Source organism: Stegostoma tigrinum, chromosome 18 (genome assembly GCF_030684315.1).
Source record: "Stegostoma tigrinum isolate sSteTig4 chromosome 18, sSteTig4.hap1, whole genome shotgun sequence".
Lineage (NCBI taxonomy): Eukaryota > Metazoa > Chordata > Chondrichthyes > Orectolobiformes > Stegostomatidae > Stegostoma > Stegostoma tigrinum.
Window position 1 is genome coordinate 398,635 of NC_081371.1, and position 20,338 is coordinate 418,972.

The 20,338-nt window shown below is 44.4% G+C and overlaps 1 protein-coding gene across 1 annotated transcript; it reads right to left on the reverse strand.

Annotated features, from left to right (window-relative positions):
* Nucleotides 1–1,740: 1,740 nt before the first annotated feature.
* Nucleotides 1,741–19,877, reverse strand: LOC125460882 (ras-related protein Rab-19-like). The gene is made up of 4 exons (XM_048549050.2): nucleotides 19,774–19,877; nucleotides 14,019–14,214; nucleotides 11,095–11,278; nucleotides 1,741–2,386 (listed from the first exon to the last, which is right to left on the reverse strand). The coding sequence occupies exons 2-4, from the start codon at nucleotides 14,211–14,213 to the stop codon at nucleotides 2,112–2,114; spliced, it is 654 nt and encodes a 217-aa protein (XP_048405007.1). The 5' UTR covers nucleotide 14,214; nucleotides 19,774–19,877; the 3' UTR covers nucleotides 1,741–2,111.
* Between the last annotated feature and the right edge of the window lie 461 nt (nucleotides 19,878–20,338).

A 20,338-nucleotide genomic window follows, 5' to 3' on the forward strand; every position in this document is an offset into this window, starting at 1 on the left:
GATTGCTGGGCCCCTTGCTGAGATATTTGTATCATCTAACCAAAGGGGAGGTGCCGGCAAACTGGAGGGTGACTAATATGGTGCCATTATTGAAAAAAACTGGTAAGGAAAAGCCAGGTGAGCCTGACGTCAGTGGCGGGTAAGTTATAGAGTCGTACTGCATGGAAACAGACTCTTTGGGTCCAGCCAGACTATAATTCCAAACTAAACTAGTCCCACCTTCCTGTGCTTCGCTTATATCCCTCTAAACATTTCTTAATCATTTTCATCTAACTGTATCAATGTCCACCACTTCCTCTGGAAGTTCATTCTACATACAAACCAGGCTGTGTAAAAAAAAATTGCCCCCAAGTCCTTTTTAAATCTTTCTCCTCTCACCTTAAAAATATGACCCCTGGTCTTGAAATCCCCCACTGTTGGGGAAAAAAACACCTGCCATTTACCTTATCTATACCCTTCATTATTTTATAGATCTCTGTAAGGTCATCTCTCAACCTCTGTGCGCCTGACTTATCCAGCCTCTCCCTATAACGCAAACACTCCATTCCCGGCAACATCCTGGTAAATCTCTTCTAAACCCTCTTCAGCTTAATAATATTCTTATTAAGGATGTATGCAGGTCAGACCAGTTAAAGATTAAAGGTCATTTGTGAATCAGATTGTTGGTGAAAAACAAACATTAGACTTTTAATTCCAGATTACAGTTGAATTAAAACTCTACCATCTGCCCTGGTAGGATCAGAACAGATGTCCCCAGACCTAAAGGGTTAATAGCCTATCAACAATACCATTGGCTTATTATCTTTGCTGTTGTCAGAGGGTCACATAAAAATAGGTACTAAACTGTAAGACAGTTAGTAGTGAGGGAATGTTGCACTGTCAGAGGATCAATGCTGAGAGCCCTGCATTGTCAGAAGAACATTGCTGAGGGAGTGCTGCACTGTCGGAGGATCAGTAGTGAAAAAGCCACGTAGATGGTCAGAGTTGAGCGTATGTTGCATTGTCAGAGGGTCATAAGGAACGTTGCACTATTAGAGGGTCAGCGATGAGAAAGACCCGCACTGTCCACATGAGGGGTATAGACAGGGTGGAAAACCAAAAGCTTTTTCCCAGAGTGGGGGACTCAATTACAAGGGGGTCATGAGTTCAAAGTGAGAGGAGGAAAGTTTAAGGGAGATATGCGTGGTAAGTTCTTTACACAGAGGGTGGTGGGTGCCTGGAACGCGTTGCCAGCGGAGGTGGTAGACACAGACACGTTGGCGTCTTTTAAGATATATTTGGACAGGTACATGGATGGGCAGGGAACAAATAGACACAGACCGTTAGAAAATAGATGACAGGTTAGACAGAGGATCTTGATCGGCGCAGGCTTGGAGGGCCGAAGGGCCTGTTCCTGTGCTGTAGGTTTCTTTGTCAGAAGTTAAGTTCTGAGGGAGTGCCACACTATCAGATGGTCAGTGCTGAACATGTGCCGCCCTATTGGAGGGTCAGTGCCGAGGGAGCGCCGCACTGTCGGAGGGTCAGTGCCGAGGGAGCGCCGCACTGTCGGAGGGTCAGTGCCGAGGGAGCGCCGCACTGTCGGAGGGTCAGTGCCGAGGGAGCGCCGCACTGTCGGAGGGTCAGTCCTGAGGGCGCGCTGCACTGTGTGATGAGCTGTACCAAAACTTGCTGTGCATTTCCAGCAGCATGGATGTAAGAAGGAAACAAGCAAGAGCCTCCAATTTAGGAACATGCCTTTATTTGAAGTTATGTCCCACCCATCGCCCTGATTCCTGAGTCACATACATGTCTAGTGGAACTAATTTTGCTAGTTGTCTTGAGGGAATGTGAGCTGCTCCCTTAAGACTTGCACCTAATTTTCCAGATGCTTTTCAGTAAAGCGCCATGAAATGACATAGGTTTTAATCAGATGCATAGTCTTGAAGAGATAGCTGACCAAATATCAAAGGAGCAATCTTCTGGTGTTACTGTAGCTCAAGTTTTATTTGTAATCCCAACCATCAGCCGAGTGTTGCTGGCTTCAGCGTGCTCCAGCAGATGGATCCAATAAGTCCAGAGACTGTAATCCTACAGAATCCACCTGGGCTCCCAGGTGAAATTGCCTGCACTGCTCACCGTGGGGAACAGGAGCAGGAGCTTCTCTCAGTGGGCACAGTGGTGTTGAGTGGCCGGGAGTCTAAATGCAAAGTACTCCGAGCGCTCTCACTGGGCAAGTGCAGCCCGTTCCTTGCCAGCAGCTCACGAGTCATCAGCAGAAAGGCCTCATTGACATTCTGTGCTTCTTTGGCCGATGTCTCCAGCACAGCCAATAGCCCAAATTTCTCGGCCACGTTACAGGCCTCCTCGAAGGGAACTTCACGTCTTTCCTTCAGGTCAGCTTTATTTCCTAATCGGGGGTAGAAAGGAAAGGCTAAGTCCCAGATGAAATGCATATGCTGAATGAAGCAGTTTAACATGAGGTTACTCAGATTGTCTACATGTACCGATTCGAATAATGTCACTCCCTTACCTTTCCCCTACAGCTACAGAAAGCAAATATGTATTTATCTCTCCTCCCACGGTTTCTGCTGGATCTGTTCCAGTGCACTTTTTGTCAGACCATGCAGTCTACAACATAACTGACTACTTGAAAAATCTCATCTCCCGATGACCCTTTCCCTAATTAACTGTGATCCGAGACCTCTGGTTACTGACTCCTACCACTGAAGATGGTTTTGTCCTTTTTCCTCTGTCACAGGACACCTCAAACCCAGGTCAGCTGTCCTGCTAGGTAGATTTACCAGAACATTGCCTGCGCTGGAGAGTATCAGTCATGAAAAGACATTGGACAGACAGGGATAACAAAGTGTGGAGCTGGATGAACACAGCAGGCCAAGCAGCATCAGAGGAGCAGGAAGGCTGACGTTTCAGGCCTAGACCCTTCTTCAGAAAATGGGATTGTGCAAAATTATGAGGGGTGTAGATAGAAACACTGAAAATAGGAGCAGGAGGCCATTCAGCCCTTTCAACCTGCTCTGTCATTCTTCACGATCATGGCTGATCACCCAACTCAATTGCCTAATCCTGCTTTCTCCCCATAACCTCTGATCCCATTCGCCCTAAGCGCTATATCTAGTTGCCTCCTAATACATTCAATGTGGTAATGAATTCCACAGACTCACCACATTTTGAGTAAAGAAATGTCTCCTCATCTGCGTCCTAAATCGTCTACTGTGAATCCTCATAGTGTGACACCTGGTTCTGGACACACCCACCATCAGGAACATCCTGCCTGCATCTATCCTGTCCAGAATTTTATATGTCTCTATGAGATCCCTGCGCCCCCCCCCACTTTGTTTGTCTGAACTCTAGCAAAAACTATCCCAACCTAGACAATCTTTCCCCATAGTTCAGACCCGCCATCCCTGGCATCAGCCTGGTAAACCTTTGCTGCACTTCCTCGAGAGCAACAGCATCCTTCCTCAAAAGGAGACCAAGATAGCTGTACACAATATTCCAGGTGTGGTCTCACCAAGGCCAACTGCAACTGTTCATCTCTGCTGCTGTACTCAAAACCTCTCTCAATGAAGGCCAACATACCATTTGTCTTCTTTACTGCCTGCCGCATCTGCATGCTTACTTTCAGCACCTGGTGCACAAGGACACCCAGTTCCCGCTTCACACACCCCTCTCCCAATTTACAGCCATTCAGGTAGTAATCATTTTTTTGAAGAAGGGTCCAGACCTGAAATGTCATCTTTTCTGCTGCTCTGATGCTGCTTGGCCTGCTATGTTCATCCAGCTCCACACCTTGTTATCTCAGGTAGTAATCTGACTTCTTGTTTTTGCTTCCAAACTGAATAACCTCACATTTATCCAAATTATACTGCATCTGCCATTGGGCATACAGAATGAAACTTTTCCCTTTGATAGAAGGATCAATGACTGGGGGCATAGATTTAAAATAAGAGCAGAAGGTTTTGAGGGCCATGAGGTACATAGGGGCTGTTGGGAAGCTGGAATTTGTGCTTGTAAGGGTGGTAGAGGCAAAAACCCTAGAATGTTGAAGTATTTAGATGTGCACTTGTGATGCCAAGGTTATGTGCCAAGTGGTGGGAAATGGGATTCAAATAACAACATAGTTATTTTTGATCAGCACAGACTCAATGGGCTGAAGGGCCTGTGTTCCGTGCTGTTGATCTCTGTGACTCTCCATAGCCCAGTACAACAAGTCCCAGCACTGCTGGTTTATTTCCCCTGAATGACTGTCCAGATTTCTTTTGAAATCAATCATTGTCTCCACTTCCACTGCCCTCATAGACAGTTTTCCAAGATTGTGTAGGAAGGATCTTCCTCATATCCCCTCCTCTGCCCCTTCTCTTGTTTAAAATCTTAATCTCTATTCCCGCATCCATGTGACTGATAGGTCAAATTCTTTTTTGTTACCCCTCATCCGAATGAAATACAGTCTTGTTCACCTCAGTAAAAATGCTCCTCCAGCTGCTTTTCTGTCCCAAGGAGAACAACCTCAGCATTTCCAATCTCAACCTATAGCTAAAGCCCCTCATTCTTGGCACCATTTTGGTAAATGTCCTCTGCACCCCATCAAGGATCCACATATCGTCCCTAAAGTGAAGTGGCCCGAACTGGATGCAACGCTGTCGTTGAGACCTAAACCAGACATTTTTACGGCTCAGCATTCATTGGTGTCTTTTTACCATGTCACTTTACAAAACATATACACATAATCACATGCAATTTGGGGCAAACATAAACATTACTGCTGAGCCCTCACAGGTGCAGTGATGCTGTGTGTCTGTATGTGTGTTTGGAGGGGGTGGGTGGGAAGGAAAAAGCCCTCTTGGGTAAAAAAGAAAAAAATTGAACAGAGGGAATCCTCTTGGAAAGAAAAGAAGAAAAAGAAAGCAGATTCCTAAGGGCCCTCTTGTGGTGCAGTGGTAGTGTCCCTACCCATAGACAAAAGAAAAAAGCCTAACACTCCTCCTTCATATATGATATCTCTACTTATGAAGTTCAAAATCCCATTTGCTTTGCTAACGACTGTCTCATCATGTTGTCCCTGTCTGAAAGATCAATACCCAGGTCTCTCTACACCTGCACATTCTATGGAACTGTGCCATTTAGTCTTTATCATCTTTCCATATCCTTTCTGATAAAATGTTTCATGTCACATTTCTCTGCATTAAATTCCATTCACCACTTATCTGCCCATTCTGCCTGCCCGCTTATGTCATGTTGCAGTCAATTTGAATCGTGCTCACAATTTTCCCCAACCCCCAGTATGTATTACTCTGCATTACAACAGACTGTATTCCAATATCCAAGTCATTTATATATAAAATTATTGTTTGGTGATTGAGTATTGCTGAATAAAAAAGACGTATGTTGTCAAAGTTTTTCATTTTACAGTCATCAGGACAATTCACATGAACAAAAAAAACCCAAAAGAACTGCAGGTGCTGGAAATCAAAAACAAAAAGAGAAGTTGTTAGAAAAAGTCCAGCAATATCTGTGAAGAGAAGTCAAGAGTTAATATTTGGGTCTAGTGACCCTTCTTCAGAACTCATAAGAATACCAGTTTAAGGGGAAAACCAACATATACTGCATGAGAGGAGCGTGCTGGTTGGTAGAAACATTGCCTCAGAGAATGCACCCGTTAATGCTGATTGTACAGTTAACTGCCAGGCATTCTTTAAATTTTAAACTGGGTAGATTGACTCTGATTGGTCAGAACATTGCCCTAAAAGTGAACCACCAAATAAATCAGCTGTAACCAATTATGTTGAGTTGAAATAGTTGCTGTGCATACACATGTTCTTTCTGTTTATAGAGAACAGGGCATGTGTACATGCAAGTTCACCACCATGTGAGGCCAACTCACTACTGGAGTCAACATAATTCTTTGCACAGATTTTGAAGAAATGTTATTTCTCAGATGGTTGAAACTATGTTTTGTAAGGGGTTGTAGACAGGGCCATTGAAAATTTCCAAGGCTGAGATAGTTTGGTTCCTTTGTTTAACAAAAATCTAAGATTTTCAGGGGGTAGACAGGGATGTGAAATTCAGAAGATGCATTCCTATTTATTGGTTCAGTGGGCTTGAAAGGCCAATGGCCCAAATTTGCTCACAGTTCATATTCATACAACTGAAATGCTCAAATTATGATAAATGGCACAAAATAAACTTCATGTTAGACATTGGATATGAGATCTTTCAGACACAGCAAAGTAGCTAAAAATCAGACTTCCTCCAGTCGTACAATGGATCAGAATGTGTCCAACTCAAACACAAGGGACAGTTGGCTGGGAGATGTCAATACAAATGTAGAAAATTCACAGAAAGCCAAGGCAATCCAAAAGTTTTCTGGTCAGAATTCCCAAAGCTATTCAGAAGCCCTGGGAAGTTGGGAACAGCTGTTCATTGCAATGAGACCAAATGCCAAAACAGTTGGGCTAGTTCACTGCCAAGAAAGGTTCCACTCTCACTTTTAAAGAAAGTGAAACAAGAAATTGAGTCAAAGCGGCTTCAGAAAGTGATGTCCTACCAGTGACAAAATTAATGCATGGATTTGAATCATACCTGAACATCAAACAGGTTGTTGGATATCTGTGTTTTTAAAATTCTTTTCATTATTATGCGGGCTTTGCTGTTATTTATTGCGACAGAGACATCGCCACAGAAAATGCACCCACTAATGCTGATTGGACATCTCTAGTTGCCCTTGAGAAGGTGGTGGTGAACTACTTTCTTGAACTGCTGCAGCACTTGGGATGTAGGTAGACTCACAATACTTTTAGCAAAACAGGAAGGGAGTTCCAGGATATTGACCCAGTGACAATGATGGAATGGCAATGTAGTTCAAGTCTGGATAGTTTGTGAGGGAAGCCTGCAAGTAGTGGTGTTCTCATATATCTACCCCTATCTTTCTAGGTGTCAGAGGTCATGGGTTTGGAAGGTGCTGTCGGATGAGCCTTGGTGAGCTGCTGCAGTACATCTTGTAGATAGTACATGTAGCTGCTGCTCTTAGAGACTTAGACGTACATAGTACAGAGAGAGGCCCTTCGGACTATCAAGTCTGATCAAAAACCTATTTTAAACCCATTTTCGAATACTTGACCCACAGCCTTGTTTGACCTGGCATTGCCAGAGCATATCTCTTTTAAAATTCATTCACAGGTTGTGGTGGTTGCTGGTTAGGCCAGCATTTATTTCCCATTTGTGACTGCACAGAGGGTAGTTGAGTCAGGTCATTAAGAGTGGGGTAGTTGATTCTGAAACTGAGGTTCCTGAATGCAAATAAAGGAAACTACGATGGTATAAGGCATGAGTTAGCGAGAATGGATTGGGAAAAGTTACTGAAAGTAATGATAATAAATAGGCAAAGGCAAACATTCAAAGAGCAAATGGGTGAACTACAAAACTTGTTTGTAGTCTTGTGCCAGACAGAAATAAAGAGACCAGTGGCCAAACCATGGCTTAAGAGGAAGTCAAGAGACAGTATTAGATGCATAAAAGAGGCATACAAATTGGCAAGAAAAAGCCCTGAGGATTAGGAACAGTTTAGAAGTCAGCAAAGGAGGACCAAGAGATTGCCGAAGAAGGGATTGGTACTAGGATCCCAGCCATTCACAATAGTGATTTATATGAGGGAACTGAATGTCATATCCCAAAATCTTCAGATAGCACAAAGCTGGGTGGGAGGGTGAGTTGTGAGAGGAGGATGCAGAGGTATTTCAGAATGTTTTGAGCAGGTTGAATGAGTGGACAAATGCATGGTAGATCAATGGATAAATGTGACCTTATCCACTTTGGTAGCAAAATTAGGAATGCAGATTATTCTTTAACTGGCTGTAAATTTGGAGAGGGGATTGTTCAACAAGACCTGGGTATCCTCGTGCACGAGTCATTGAAAGTAAGCCCACAGGAGTAGCAAGCAGTAAAGAAGACAAACTGTATGTTGGCCTTCATAGCAAGTGGATTAGAGTAGAGGAAAACAAGGATGGTGTACCGCGATTATACAGGCCATTGGTGAGGCTACACCTGGAATGCTCTGTGCAGTTTTGGTCACCTTATCTGAGGAAGGATGTTCTTGCTATAGAGGGAGTGCAGCCAAGGTTTACCAAATTGATTTCTGGGATGGCAGGACTGATGTATGAGAAGAGATTGAGTCATTTAGGATTGGATTTACTGGCGTTTTGAAGAATGAGGATAATTTCCTGGAAACATATAAAATTCCAGCAGGACTAGATGCTTTAGATGCAGGAAGGATGTTCCTGATTCCAGCGGAATTTAAAGATAGGGTTAAATCTATTAGGGCTGAGATGAGGAGAAATTTCTTCTCCCAGTGAATGATGAGGTTGTGGAATTCACTGCCACAGAAATTGGTTCAGGCCGTAACAGTGCGTGTTTTCAATAAGAAGGTAGATACATGTCTTGCGGCTAAAGGGATTAAGGGATATTGTGGGGTGGGGGGGTGGGGGAGGGCAGGATTGGGGTTTTGAGCTTGATGATCAGCCATGATCATGTGGAGCAGGCTTGAGGTCTTGAATCACTTACTGCTGCTCCAGTCTTCTATGTTTCAACCACATCATTATGGGTCTGGAATCACACGTACACCAGACTAGGTAGGGATGTAAGCTTTCTTCCCTGAATGATGTTTGTGAACCAAATGGGCTTTTCCCGACAATCAACAACAGTTTCATGGTCATTATTAGATTTCTTCTTACTTGTAGATTTTTACTGAATTCAAATTCCATCATCTGCTATGATGGGATTCAAACCCAGGTCCCCAGAACATTACCTGAATCTCTGGATTAATAGTCGAGTGTTAGTACCCCATAGCCATCATCTCCTCTTAATGCTTCTTCAATGCTATGTGGGTTTCTGCCTCTACTACTCTTACAGGCACTGAGTTCCAGATTCCCACCATTTGTGACTTGTGAGCTCAGCTGGTAGGTGGGCGTTGGCAACAAGATGGGTGGGATAGCTGAAAAAGTTTTTTCCTCTTGACCCTCTAAACTTTCTGTCTTTACTTTAAATCTGTACCTCCCGGTCATTGATCCCTCCATCAAAGGGAAAATGTTTTGTTCTGTTTACCCTATATATCCCCCTCATAATTTTATACATCTCAATCATGTTCCCTTCCAATCTCTTCCACTCCAAGGAAAACAACTCCAGTTTGTCCAATCTCTCTTCATAAATGAAACTCTCCAGCCCAGGAAACATCCTGGTAAATGTCCTCTGCACCCACTCCAGTGCTATTACATTCCCTCCTATAGTGGGGATTACAGATCTGCACATCAGTGGTATAGGGAGTGAATGATGAAGGTGTGGATATGGTGCTAATCAAGTGGGCTGCTTTATCCTAGATGGTGTCAAGCTTCTTGAATGTTGTTGGAGCTACACTCATCCAGGCAAGTGGGGATTTACAGTCCTGACTTCACCTTGCATATGGTAGACAGGCTTTGGGAGTCAGGAGATGGGTTTTTCACTGCAGAATTCCCCACCTCTGACCTACCCTGTTTGAGTTCAGTTTTTCAATTATGGTAAGGGACTTCAGGCTGTTTTTGTTGGAGAGAGGAAGGTTCAGAGGTGGCTTAATTGAAACATATAAAATAATCAGAGGATTAGATAGGGTGGATAGGGAGAGCCTTTTTCTGAGGATGGTGACGGTGAGCATGAGGGGGCATAGCTTTAAATTGAGGGGTGAAAGACATACGACAGATGTCAGAGGTAGTTTCTTTACTCAGAGTAGTAAGGGAATGGAACGCTTTGCCTGCAACAGTAGTAGATTTGCCAACTTTAGGTACATTTACGTCATCATTGGATAAGCATATGGACGTACATGGAATAGTGTAGGTTAGATGGGTTTCAGATCGGTATGACAGGTCGGCACAACATCGAGGGCCGAAGGGCCCGTACTGTGCTGTAATGTTCTATGTAACAATGGTGATACCATTGAATTCCTTTAAAGACTGGAATTTCCTATTGGTCACTTCAACGGCTATCAAAGTTATGAACGTGCTGAAATTCTAGCATGTGAAAATAAAATAAAACAGAGGTAACATTGAACAAATGTCAGCGATTCAATTGGCGCAAAATGCACCCTTTATGAATGTGACGTTTTTGTAAACAATTATTAGTCTTAGTAGGAACGGTAAACTAACCCTCAGATAAGAAGGCATAAGGGTCGTCCTGTATCATGAGTAATTGTTCCATAGTTATTGGCCAAGAGCTTTTAGATAAGAGCATTGACACAGCAGAGATGACCAGCCCCCAATATAATGTTTATCAATAGGGATTGATGGGGAGAGAACGGGGGGTTGAGCCCTGACAAGGGCAGGAAACAGAAGGAGTTCCTGAAATCAGGCTGAGTGAAGAACAATGACACCATTCAAAGCAAAAGCCAGTCTTCTTGAGCGTCTCAAATAGAACTATTTCACCGAGTTCAAACAAAAGATTAAGAACAGAAGTCTTCTCCCTCTCTGAGAAAGTGGAGGACGAGATCATGGAGATTGGTGAAACCACATCATTGGTGTGAGACAGAGATGAATACGGAGTGGAAAGGGGTAATATGTAAGACATAAATAGTCAGCCTAGGTCATCAGTGAATGACGAGGTCACGTTATTGTATGAGAGCATCTGCAATATCCATTTGCATTTCCCTCAACAGCATTGGATACATCTCTTTTGGACCCAGTATCTCTACTACTGTCCATCATTAACAGATCAATCCCAGATATACACAGGATTGGAGGGGTGGGATCAGTGAGAAATGCAGGGTATTGACCTGTGCTTCAAATCAGTGACTCCTGCCCAGCAATGATCACTAACCAGTGATTAACCTCTGGGTATACGCCTTGCTGATCAGCAGTCCCTGTTTACTGACAGGTCGCTTGTGAGTTCAGCTGGTAAGAGGGCATTTGCAGACAAAAGATTTGCAAATCAAAGTAAAACACTGGAAATACTGAGCAGATCTGGCAGCATCAATGGAGACCAAACAGAAAGAACGTTTAATTGCCTTACATTGGGGTTTTCAAATTTGATTTCCTGATCTCTCTCAGGGTCTGACAAAAGCAACCAGTTGAGACCTACCAATTAACATCTGGACGACGTTTGCAGCACCATATTTCTGGATCTCGTTCACCCAGTGTGGCACCGAGTTGAAGGAGGATTGCTTAGTAATGTCATAGGCAATCATGGCTCCATGTGCACTGCGGTAGTAACTCTGTGTGATGGTCCGAAATCGCTCCTGTCCAGCTGTGTCCCATACCTGCACCTTCACAGCACAAACGCACCAGCATAAAGTCTCACTATCCCCAGGAACTGCGTATCCCACCAACACACAGATAGACAAAGACATTCTCATGTTCAGTCTCACACACACACATACATATGTGTGCATACAATCAGACACACACTCATGTACAGTCACACACACACACACACACACACACACACACACATAGCAACTCTCACACAGACAGACAGACACACAGAGACACAAACGCACCCCCAGGCATACACGCACACCCAGATAGACACAGACACACATATATACGATGGAAGGGAGAGAAAGGCACGAGGAAAGGACGGGCATGGGTGGGGGAACAGGGTGAGGGAGTGGCGCAAGGGAAGGAAAGTGAAGCAGTGGGGAAATAAAAGTGAGAGGATGATGGGTGAATAGGACAGAGAGATCAGCAAGAGAGACAAGAAAGACAGAGTGTCAAGAAGGAAGAGAAAGAGGCATGAGGGAAGGCGAAGTGGAGATTGGAGATGGCCACGTCTGGAGTAGCGTGTCCAGTTCTGGTCACCTCATTACAGGAAAGATGTGGAAGCATGAGAAAAGGTGTGGAGGAGATTTACCAGGATGTTGCCTGGAATGGCGGGAAGGTCTTATGAGGAAAGGTTGAGAGAGCTAGGGTTTTTCTCTTTAGAACGACGAAAGATGACAGGTGACTTGATAGAGGTGTACAAAATGATAAGAGTATAGATAGAGTAGACAGTCAGAGACTTTTTCCCAGGGTGGAGGTAACTTTTACGAGGGGGCATAATTTTAAAGTGAAAGGAGGTAGGTATCGGGGAGACGTTAGAGGTAGGTTCTTTACTCAGAGAGTGGTTGGGGTGTGGAATGAATTGCCGGAGAGGGTAGTGAAGTTGGCCTCATTTGGGGCATTTAAGCAGCTATTAGGTAGGCATATGGATGATAGTATAAGGTAGCGGTGCAGGTTAGATAGATCTTAGGTTTAGGGTAAAAGTTCGGCACAGCATTGTGGGCCGAAGGGCCTGTACTGTTCTATGTTCTATTTTTCTATGAGGTAGAGGGAAGGAAGGGGGAAGGGCATAGGGGAAGCAGGTTGAGAGATAAGTGGGGGAGAAATGTGAGTGAGAAAGGGGTAGAGAGAACAGGATGGAGAGGGGGCAGAGGGGAAACGAGGAAGGCAGGGCAATGGGGTAGAGAGGAAGATGGGACAGTGGGGAAGGAGGAAGCGGGGCACAAGGGAAAGGGAATGAGATGGAGGTCTAGGAAAAATAGAAATGGGAGGCAGGTTAGAACGATAGGGGTGAGAGACAGGGCTAGGAATGAGACAGGGGCAAAGGGAAATGGGGGAAGAGAGACTCGGGGGGGAAGGGGGATCAAAGGGAGGGAGAGAGGGACATTTGGGGAGCAGGAGTGAGAGAGGGGCAAAGGAGAATGGAAAGAAGAGAGGAATGCAAGGTAACTGGAGACAGAATGAGGGCAGTGTAGACTGGAGAGTGTAGGGGGACAGAAAGGGGGAAAGGAAAGAGAAGATAGATAGGTGTGACACGAGTGAGTGAGTGAGGCAGGGGAGGGGCAGGAAACAGGAGTGAGAAGGATGAGAGAAGGGGAATGAGATGAGGGTCTGGGGGAAAATGAGAATGAGAGACGAGTGGGGTGGAAAGAGTGTCAGGGGAAGGCAATGAGATTGGGGTGGGGAAGGGTGGGTGAGGGGGGGGCAAGTGGGCAGGAGGTATGGGAGTTCGACACAGGCAGGGAAGACAGGATGGGGGCTGGGAGGATGAGACAGCCATGGGGCAGGGAGGCAGAGAGGGTTGGAGTCTGGGAGGGAGAGAGGGGTGGGGGATAGGAGGGGGAGAGAGAGAGGAATATGGGGACTGAGACGTGCAGCAAGGATGGGAAGAAGAAGGAAGTGAGAGAGGGGGACATGGGGCTTAGGAAAGGAAGAGTTGCAGGCAGAAAGTGGGGGGGGGGGCGAAGAGAGAGATAGCGAGAGGGAGAGGTAGCGAGGGAGAGAGAGAGAGAGAGAGAGAGAGAGAGGGAGAGGTAGAGAGAGAGGTAGAGAGAGAGAGAGAGAGAGGTTTGAGAGATAGGTATGGGTGAGGAGTGAGAAGGACTGTCCAAGAACAGTAGTGAGAATGGGGCAAGAGGAATGGGGAGGAGGTATAAAGGGGATGGAGGAAAAGAGGGTCAGGATGAAAGTGTCAGAGGGAAGAGTGGGTGAGACGGGCAAAGAGAAAAAGCAGGGAATTGCAGACCACTTACCCTCATATCTGATAGGGGGAGTTGTTGAAGCCTTTAACCAAGGATGAGGTAACTAAAACACTTTGAAGACGTTCAGTTAATCAGGGAGAGCCAGCCCAGATTCATGACAAACCTCATTGAATTTTGAGAGGGGGAAAGGAGGTAGAAAGGGGCAAGAGAGAACTTGAGGGAGGGACAGAGAGAGGCAGAGGTAACAGGACGGGAGACAGGGGAGCAGGGGGAACAAGAGGTAGAGGGAGCTGTGGGGGAGGACAGGAGTGGGACAGGACCATGGTTAAATGTGTGGAAGAGAGAGAGAGATGCAAGAGAGACGGGAGTTTGTGCAAGGTATAAGGGAAAGGGATTGAGAGGGTGGCTGGGGGTGGAAATGGGTGTGAGAGAGGAGTAAGGAGAAACATGTATGGGGACAGAAGTGTGAGGGGGCAGGGAGGGGACGAGGGTGAGCAGGACACAGGAGCAGTGAAGGAAGGCGTATTCCAGTGGGTGTTGTCACCTTTACTCTCTTGCCCTCAATATCCAATGTTTTTACGATGAAGTCGACTCCAATGGTATTCTGTTGTTTCTCAATGAATAGTCCTGTTTTGAAACGGTGAACCACACACGTTTTGCCAATATTGGAATCTCCAATCAGTACAATCTTGAACAGGAAGTCAAAGGCATCATCTGCAGCAGTCACTGCTGTGTTCATACTGGAGTTAAACAATATAGAATATAAATCTCACACAATGTAATCAACTCACATCCAAACTAATATCAAGATATTGTTAAAAATATATTCATTGTGGAATCACACAATGTTTACATCATAGCAGACCATTCAGCCTGTTGTGTTTGTACTCTCCAATAGAAGGACAAAAAAGACAAATCAAGGAATTATAGACCAGTTAGCATAATATCTGTAGTGGGGTAATTGTTGGAGCCTATAATCAAGGATCGGGTAACTAAAACACTTTGAAAATGTTCAGTTAATCAGGGAGAGCCAGCCCAGATTCGTGACAAACCTCATTGATTTTTTTTTGAAAAGGTCACAGAGTCAGCGGACAGGGTACTCTCTATGAATATTGTTTGTAGTCCATGTCTACAGATATGGACTCTCAAAAGGCATTTGATAAAGTCCCACATAAGAAAATGTTTAATAAGGTAGACACCCACAGAACAGAGGACAAAATGCCAACATGGCTAGGAGATTGTGAGATAACAAGGTGTAGAGCTGGATGAACACAGCAGGCCAAGCAGCATCAGAGGAGCAGGAAGGCTGACGTTTTGGGCCTAGAACCTTCTTCACAAATGGGGGTAGAAATAGCCACCCCATTTCTGAAGAAGGGTCTAGGCCTGAAACATCAGCCTTCCTGCTCCTCTGATGCTGCTTCGCCTGCTGTGTTCATCCAACTCTACACCTTGTTATCTCAGATTCTCCAGCATCTGCAGTTCCTACTATCTCTGGCTGGGAGATTGGTTGAGTTGCAGGTGGCAGGAAGTAGGGATAATGAGTAGGTATTCAAATTGGCAGGATGTGACCAGTGATGTCCCACAAGGATCTGTGTTAGGGCCTCAATTATTCACATTATTAATGAACAACTTGGATAATGTCATAGAAAATTACATATCCAAAATTGCCGACAACACCAAGTTAGGCAGAATTGTAGGCAGCGTAGATGATAGCTTAGAATTACAAAGAGACACTGATAGACGAGGTGAATGGGCAAAACTGTTGCAGGTGAAGTACAATGTAAATATGAGGTATTCCATATTGGACTGCGAAAGGATAGATCAGGGTCCCTTCTAGATGGTTTGAAGTTAAATACAATGGATTTCCAAAAAGTCTTGGGGTGGTTTCCATTGCACAAATCTTTAATGTCACAAGCAAGTACAGAAAATAATCAAGAAAGCCAACAGAATAATAGAAGTTATCATCATAGAATTCCTACAGCATGGAAACAGGCCATTTGGCCCACAAGGTCCACTCTGCACCTCCAAATAGCATCCCACCACGACCCATTCCCGACCCTTTGCCTGTAACCCAGCATTTCCCTTGTCTCATCCACGTAATTAACACACCCCTGGATACTACTGGCAATTTAGTATGGCCAATCCACCTAATCTGCACATCTTTGGACTGTGGGAGGAAACCCACATAAACTCTGCACAGACAATAACCCAAGGGTGGAATTGAACCTGGGTTCCTCGTGCTATGAGGCAGCAGTGCTAACCGCTGAGCCAATATGCTGCCCCAATGCCGGTCCTTATATCTAAAGGACTGAATATAAGGACACAGAAGTTATGCTGCAGTTATACAAAACTCTGGTTAGACCCCACTTGGAGGAAGGTGAGCAGATTTGGGCACCACACCTTAGGAATAATAGGGAGTGTGACATAACTTTACAAGAATGTTACCTGGACTTCAAGAGTTATGTTATGAGGAGAGATGATACAAATTTGGCTTGTATTCTCTAGAACTTAGAAGTTGAAGGGGTGATCTGGTTGAAGATTTCAAGATATTAACAGGAAAAGCCAGGGTAGATGAACTATTTCCACCTGCTGTGGATTCTAGAACTAGGGGGCATTGTCTAAAGATAACGGCCAAGCCAGTTGGAGAGATGTTAGGAAGCACTTCTACACACAAAGAGTAGTAGATGTTTGGAAGTCTGTTCCACATATGGCAGTAGATGCTAGATCAATCGTTAAATTTATCTATCTCAGATTTAAAATTATGTTAAGTGAAGGTAATAAGGGAAAAGCGTCACAGTCTTTGGGGGTCAGCCATGAAAAGTAGTGCTGAGCTGCTTCCTTGATCTGCTGCAGATTGAGAGAGTGCTGTTACTGAGAGAGTACCAGGAATATGACCCAGCAATAATGAAGGAACGAGAATATATTCTAATTCAGAATGATATGAGATTTTGGATTCTTTTTTGTTGGCTGTCCAACATACTCTTTGCATACCATTCCCTTATTTCTCTTATTTTTCATTTCCATATTCAGCCTGATTCTCACTTATCGACCTGACATCAACTATATGCACCCCTTTTCATGCTCCATCTCACGATCTATTCCATCATCCCGGAGTTCTCCCTTCATTTGCTTTCCATTCCTCCTCTTGGGAATGTACCTCAAATACATTTGAACAAAATCTTCTTTAAATGCAGCCCAACAGTCCATTTCTATCACCCAACATTCCTTGATTGCAGTTAACTTGAATATTGCCCAAATTATGCTTCATTCACTTAAACCCATCTCATTCCCCAGAACCATATCCAGTCTTGGCTCCTTGCTTGTTGGGCCAGTAACAATTTGAACCAGAACATTTTCCTGAATGTGCTTCATTAACGCTTATCCCTCTGTCATCTCAACACTATTCCAGGCAGGCAATCCCCTTTAGCATTACTGTACAGTTTTTGCGTCCCTTTGTAATTCGTCCAAATGGCTTTAACTGGACATTCAAGATCAACAGCCAGTTCCATGATCCTGAAGATTAGGTTTCTTGCTGCCTTGCTCTGGTTAGTAGTCTATAGCATCTGTAAGAAAAGCCTAGGAAAGCCTGTTGTAGCCCCACCTATCAGCACTACCCAGCATTCATTAGCATTCTATCAATAGATGTTTTCCTTTGCTAAATTACATCAATGGAATAACTAACGGACAAATTGCACAATTTACAAGTTTCAACTTTTACATGTATGAGCATTTACAATCAGAGGTAGTGATACTTAAGGGAAACATTGCTCACACTCAACTGTGAAGCAGTTCTGGTGGTCTTGGTAGAACTCACTGCCTTGGTTGAAGAAGAAGGTAGACACTTTGGAGGCTTGAAGGACAACACCTCATTTTCCTCTTGGGGCCTCTGCAGCCCTCTGGGCTCAATATTGAGTTCAATAATTTTTAGGGCCTAAACTCTCCCATGTCCCAACTCTGAACCTCACACACCCAGGCCTTGTTACCATTATAGCCAGCCATTTCACACAACCCGTTAATTGTCACTAATAGTCCCCATTAACAATTATTCACCCTCCCAGTCTGATTGTTACCAACTCTCTGTCTGTCCAATTGCTCTTCTCTCTCTTTGGGCTCTACCCTATCGTTTACTTCCTACCCCATCCCCACGCCCTTTTTCCTGCCTAAACTGACGATTTCCCAGCCACCAACAGTTCTGAGGAAGGGCCACCGGACACGAAACGTTAACTCTTTTTTTCCTTCACAGATGCTGCCAAACCTGCTGAGGTTTTCCAGCAACTTTGTTTTTGTTCCTGATTTACAGCATCCAGTTTTTTTGGTTTTTATAATGGACCCACAAACGTCTTTTTTTTTATTCTAACCAAACCTCTTCTTGACCGCCTCAAAGACATCTTCCCTCAAGTCCTGTTTTGCTCACCTTAATTTCTCTTGCCAGCCTTCTGTCTTTCTTTCATTTCAGATTTTTCTGGAACAAATCCTGTCCTTTTCTGAGCTCAATCACAGTAATTGAACAAAGTCACATTGCCCACGTCCATTTACATCTGCAGCTTGTCAACCCAATGTACTGCATTCCCTGGATTTGTGGGTGTGCAGATTAAACCCAACTTACACCATGTTACATTCACTCTTACTCTGACCATACCTAGATCAATCCAACCCAGTCAATTAAGGACCCATCAGTTTACTTTAAATCATCAACAAAGTGAAGGAAGGTGTCGTCAACAGTGCTATCACACAGCATTTACTTAGCAATAACCTATTTGCTGACTTGGAAATATATCACCCTTCTTTCAGTGTCACTGGGTCAAAATCCTGGAATTCTCTCCGTAACAGCATTGTGGGTGTATCTACAGTTCAAGGAGGCAGCTCACCACCACCTTCTTGAGGGCAACTTGGGACGGGCAAAAAATACCGGCCCGCAAAGTGACACCCATATCCTATGAATGAATAAAAATAATGATCCTACTATTTCTTCATCTTTTGTAATATTTCTTAGTGCAGCTTGTTTTTTCTCAGCATTGGTAAATCATGGGTACTCTTCTGGGTTAATGCAAACACTCCCCAGTAACACAAGAAAACCACCTGATAAGATCCTGCTCCTGTTCAGGTGTAACCCTTCCTGCCTGTAAAAGCTCAACCTGTCTTTGGGTTTGGTTGCAATATCTCCCTTCTGCATAACACCATCTCTATTAGCACCATTTTTTTCAATGTGACTTGTTGATTAAAAAAACAACTCCTTATGGAGGGGATGTGCTCAGAGTGATCATATTTCTAGTTGCTTTGGAGTGATGTGTGCCATAGGTAAACTGATTTCTGTATGACTGTACCTAATGGAGAGTTGAATGGTGTAGGTGTGTTTGGCAAAGGGAGTGGTGACTACTGGACCCAGACAACACATAGTGTTTGCATTACCTCAGATCTGTCATTGAACATGCCAGCCTGGCATCCTGTGCATTGGATAAGCTGGATCAGGATGGGTGCTTGACAACAAGAATCAGAAATAAATAGCAGGAAGCAGATACTTGTCCCCACAGCCAGCCAGTGGGTACCCACTATCTACTCTATTCTTCTTGGATATCTAGTGTCTGACTGTTTCTTTATACCTGCTATCTGCTGAGCACTGTGCTCTGTCCAATCACCCTCACAGTCCTGGACAAACAGTCACGTGCTCTCTCACTAGAGGTTTGCAGAACAGGCTTTGTGAGGTTTGAGACAATGAATCTCTCAGTTTTTGCTCTGTAATGATAATGAATGTAAATCAAATTTAAATCAGTATCTCCCTCAATGACAGCTGCTGTCCATATTTGGTTTTGGGGACCTAATGGGAATGTGCAATGATTGCCTTCTCTACTTGCTTCTTCGTTCATGTTCTCAACAAACATCCTCTGCAGAACTCTGAATCATGTTCCAAAGTTTCCGTTTGCTTCCCAGATGTTTGTATGGTTCTTTCATTTCGAAATAGTTTTAAATTTGAACAAGAGCAAACCTTGATCCCACCAGAAGGATTTCCTCTGCTCTCCAACCCTGTTAAATGCTCATTCATAGCAATGCTCCTCTCTAGTCCTCGTCACCTCACTACAAATTGAAAACGACCTCGATCTTTCCACAATGACCACAGATTTTAGCAGCAGAGAGAGAGACCGGCTCCGGGAGCAACAAGTCTGCGCTTTCCCGCAAGCAGGACACAAGCACCCACAGGTCCTCATCGGAACACCTGGGACAGAAGCCCCCAATTCAAAGGATGCAGATCCTTGCAAGTCTCCAGCTCAGGGGACGGTGACCACATCACTGCAGACACTTACTTTCCACCATTCGCCTGTTTGTTCCGGAGAAGCAGCGAGCTGAAGGCTTCATGAAAACAATTTCCCTTTCACCTGCTTGAACACACCTGCTGCTGCCGCTTCCGGGCAGCGGGGGCTGCTGGGGCTTGTAGGAAAAAATGTTTCTAACTGCTGAGAGGTTTGGGAGAAATGTTCTGGGCTTCTGGGATTTGTGGGAAGAATGTTGCGGGCTGCTGGGGGTTATAGGAGAAATGTTAACAGTTGTTGGGATTTGTAGGAGAAATATTCCAGACTGTAAGTGTTTGTAGGTTTACAAGAATGATAGCTAGACTTCAGGGGTTGAGTATTTAAAACTGAATATACAAATTAAAGCTGTTTTCTGGAAGGTGAAGGGGCGATCTGATTGAATTGTTCAAACTATTAACAGGAGAAGACAGGGTTGAGAAAGGTAAGAGTTAATGGGAACTGCAGATGCCAGAGAATCTGAGATAACGAAGTGTGGAGCTGGATGAACACCTCAGGCCAAGCAGCATCTTAGGAGCACAAAAGCTGACGTTTCGGGCCTAGACCCAAAATGTCAGCTTTT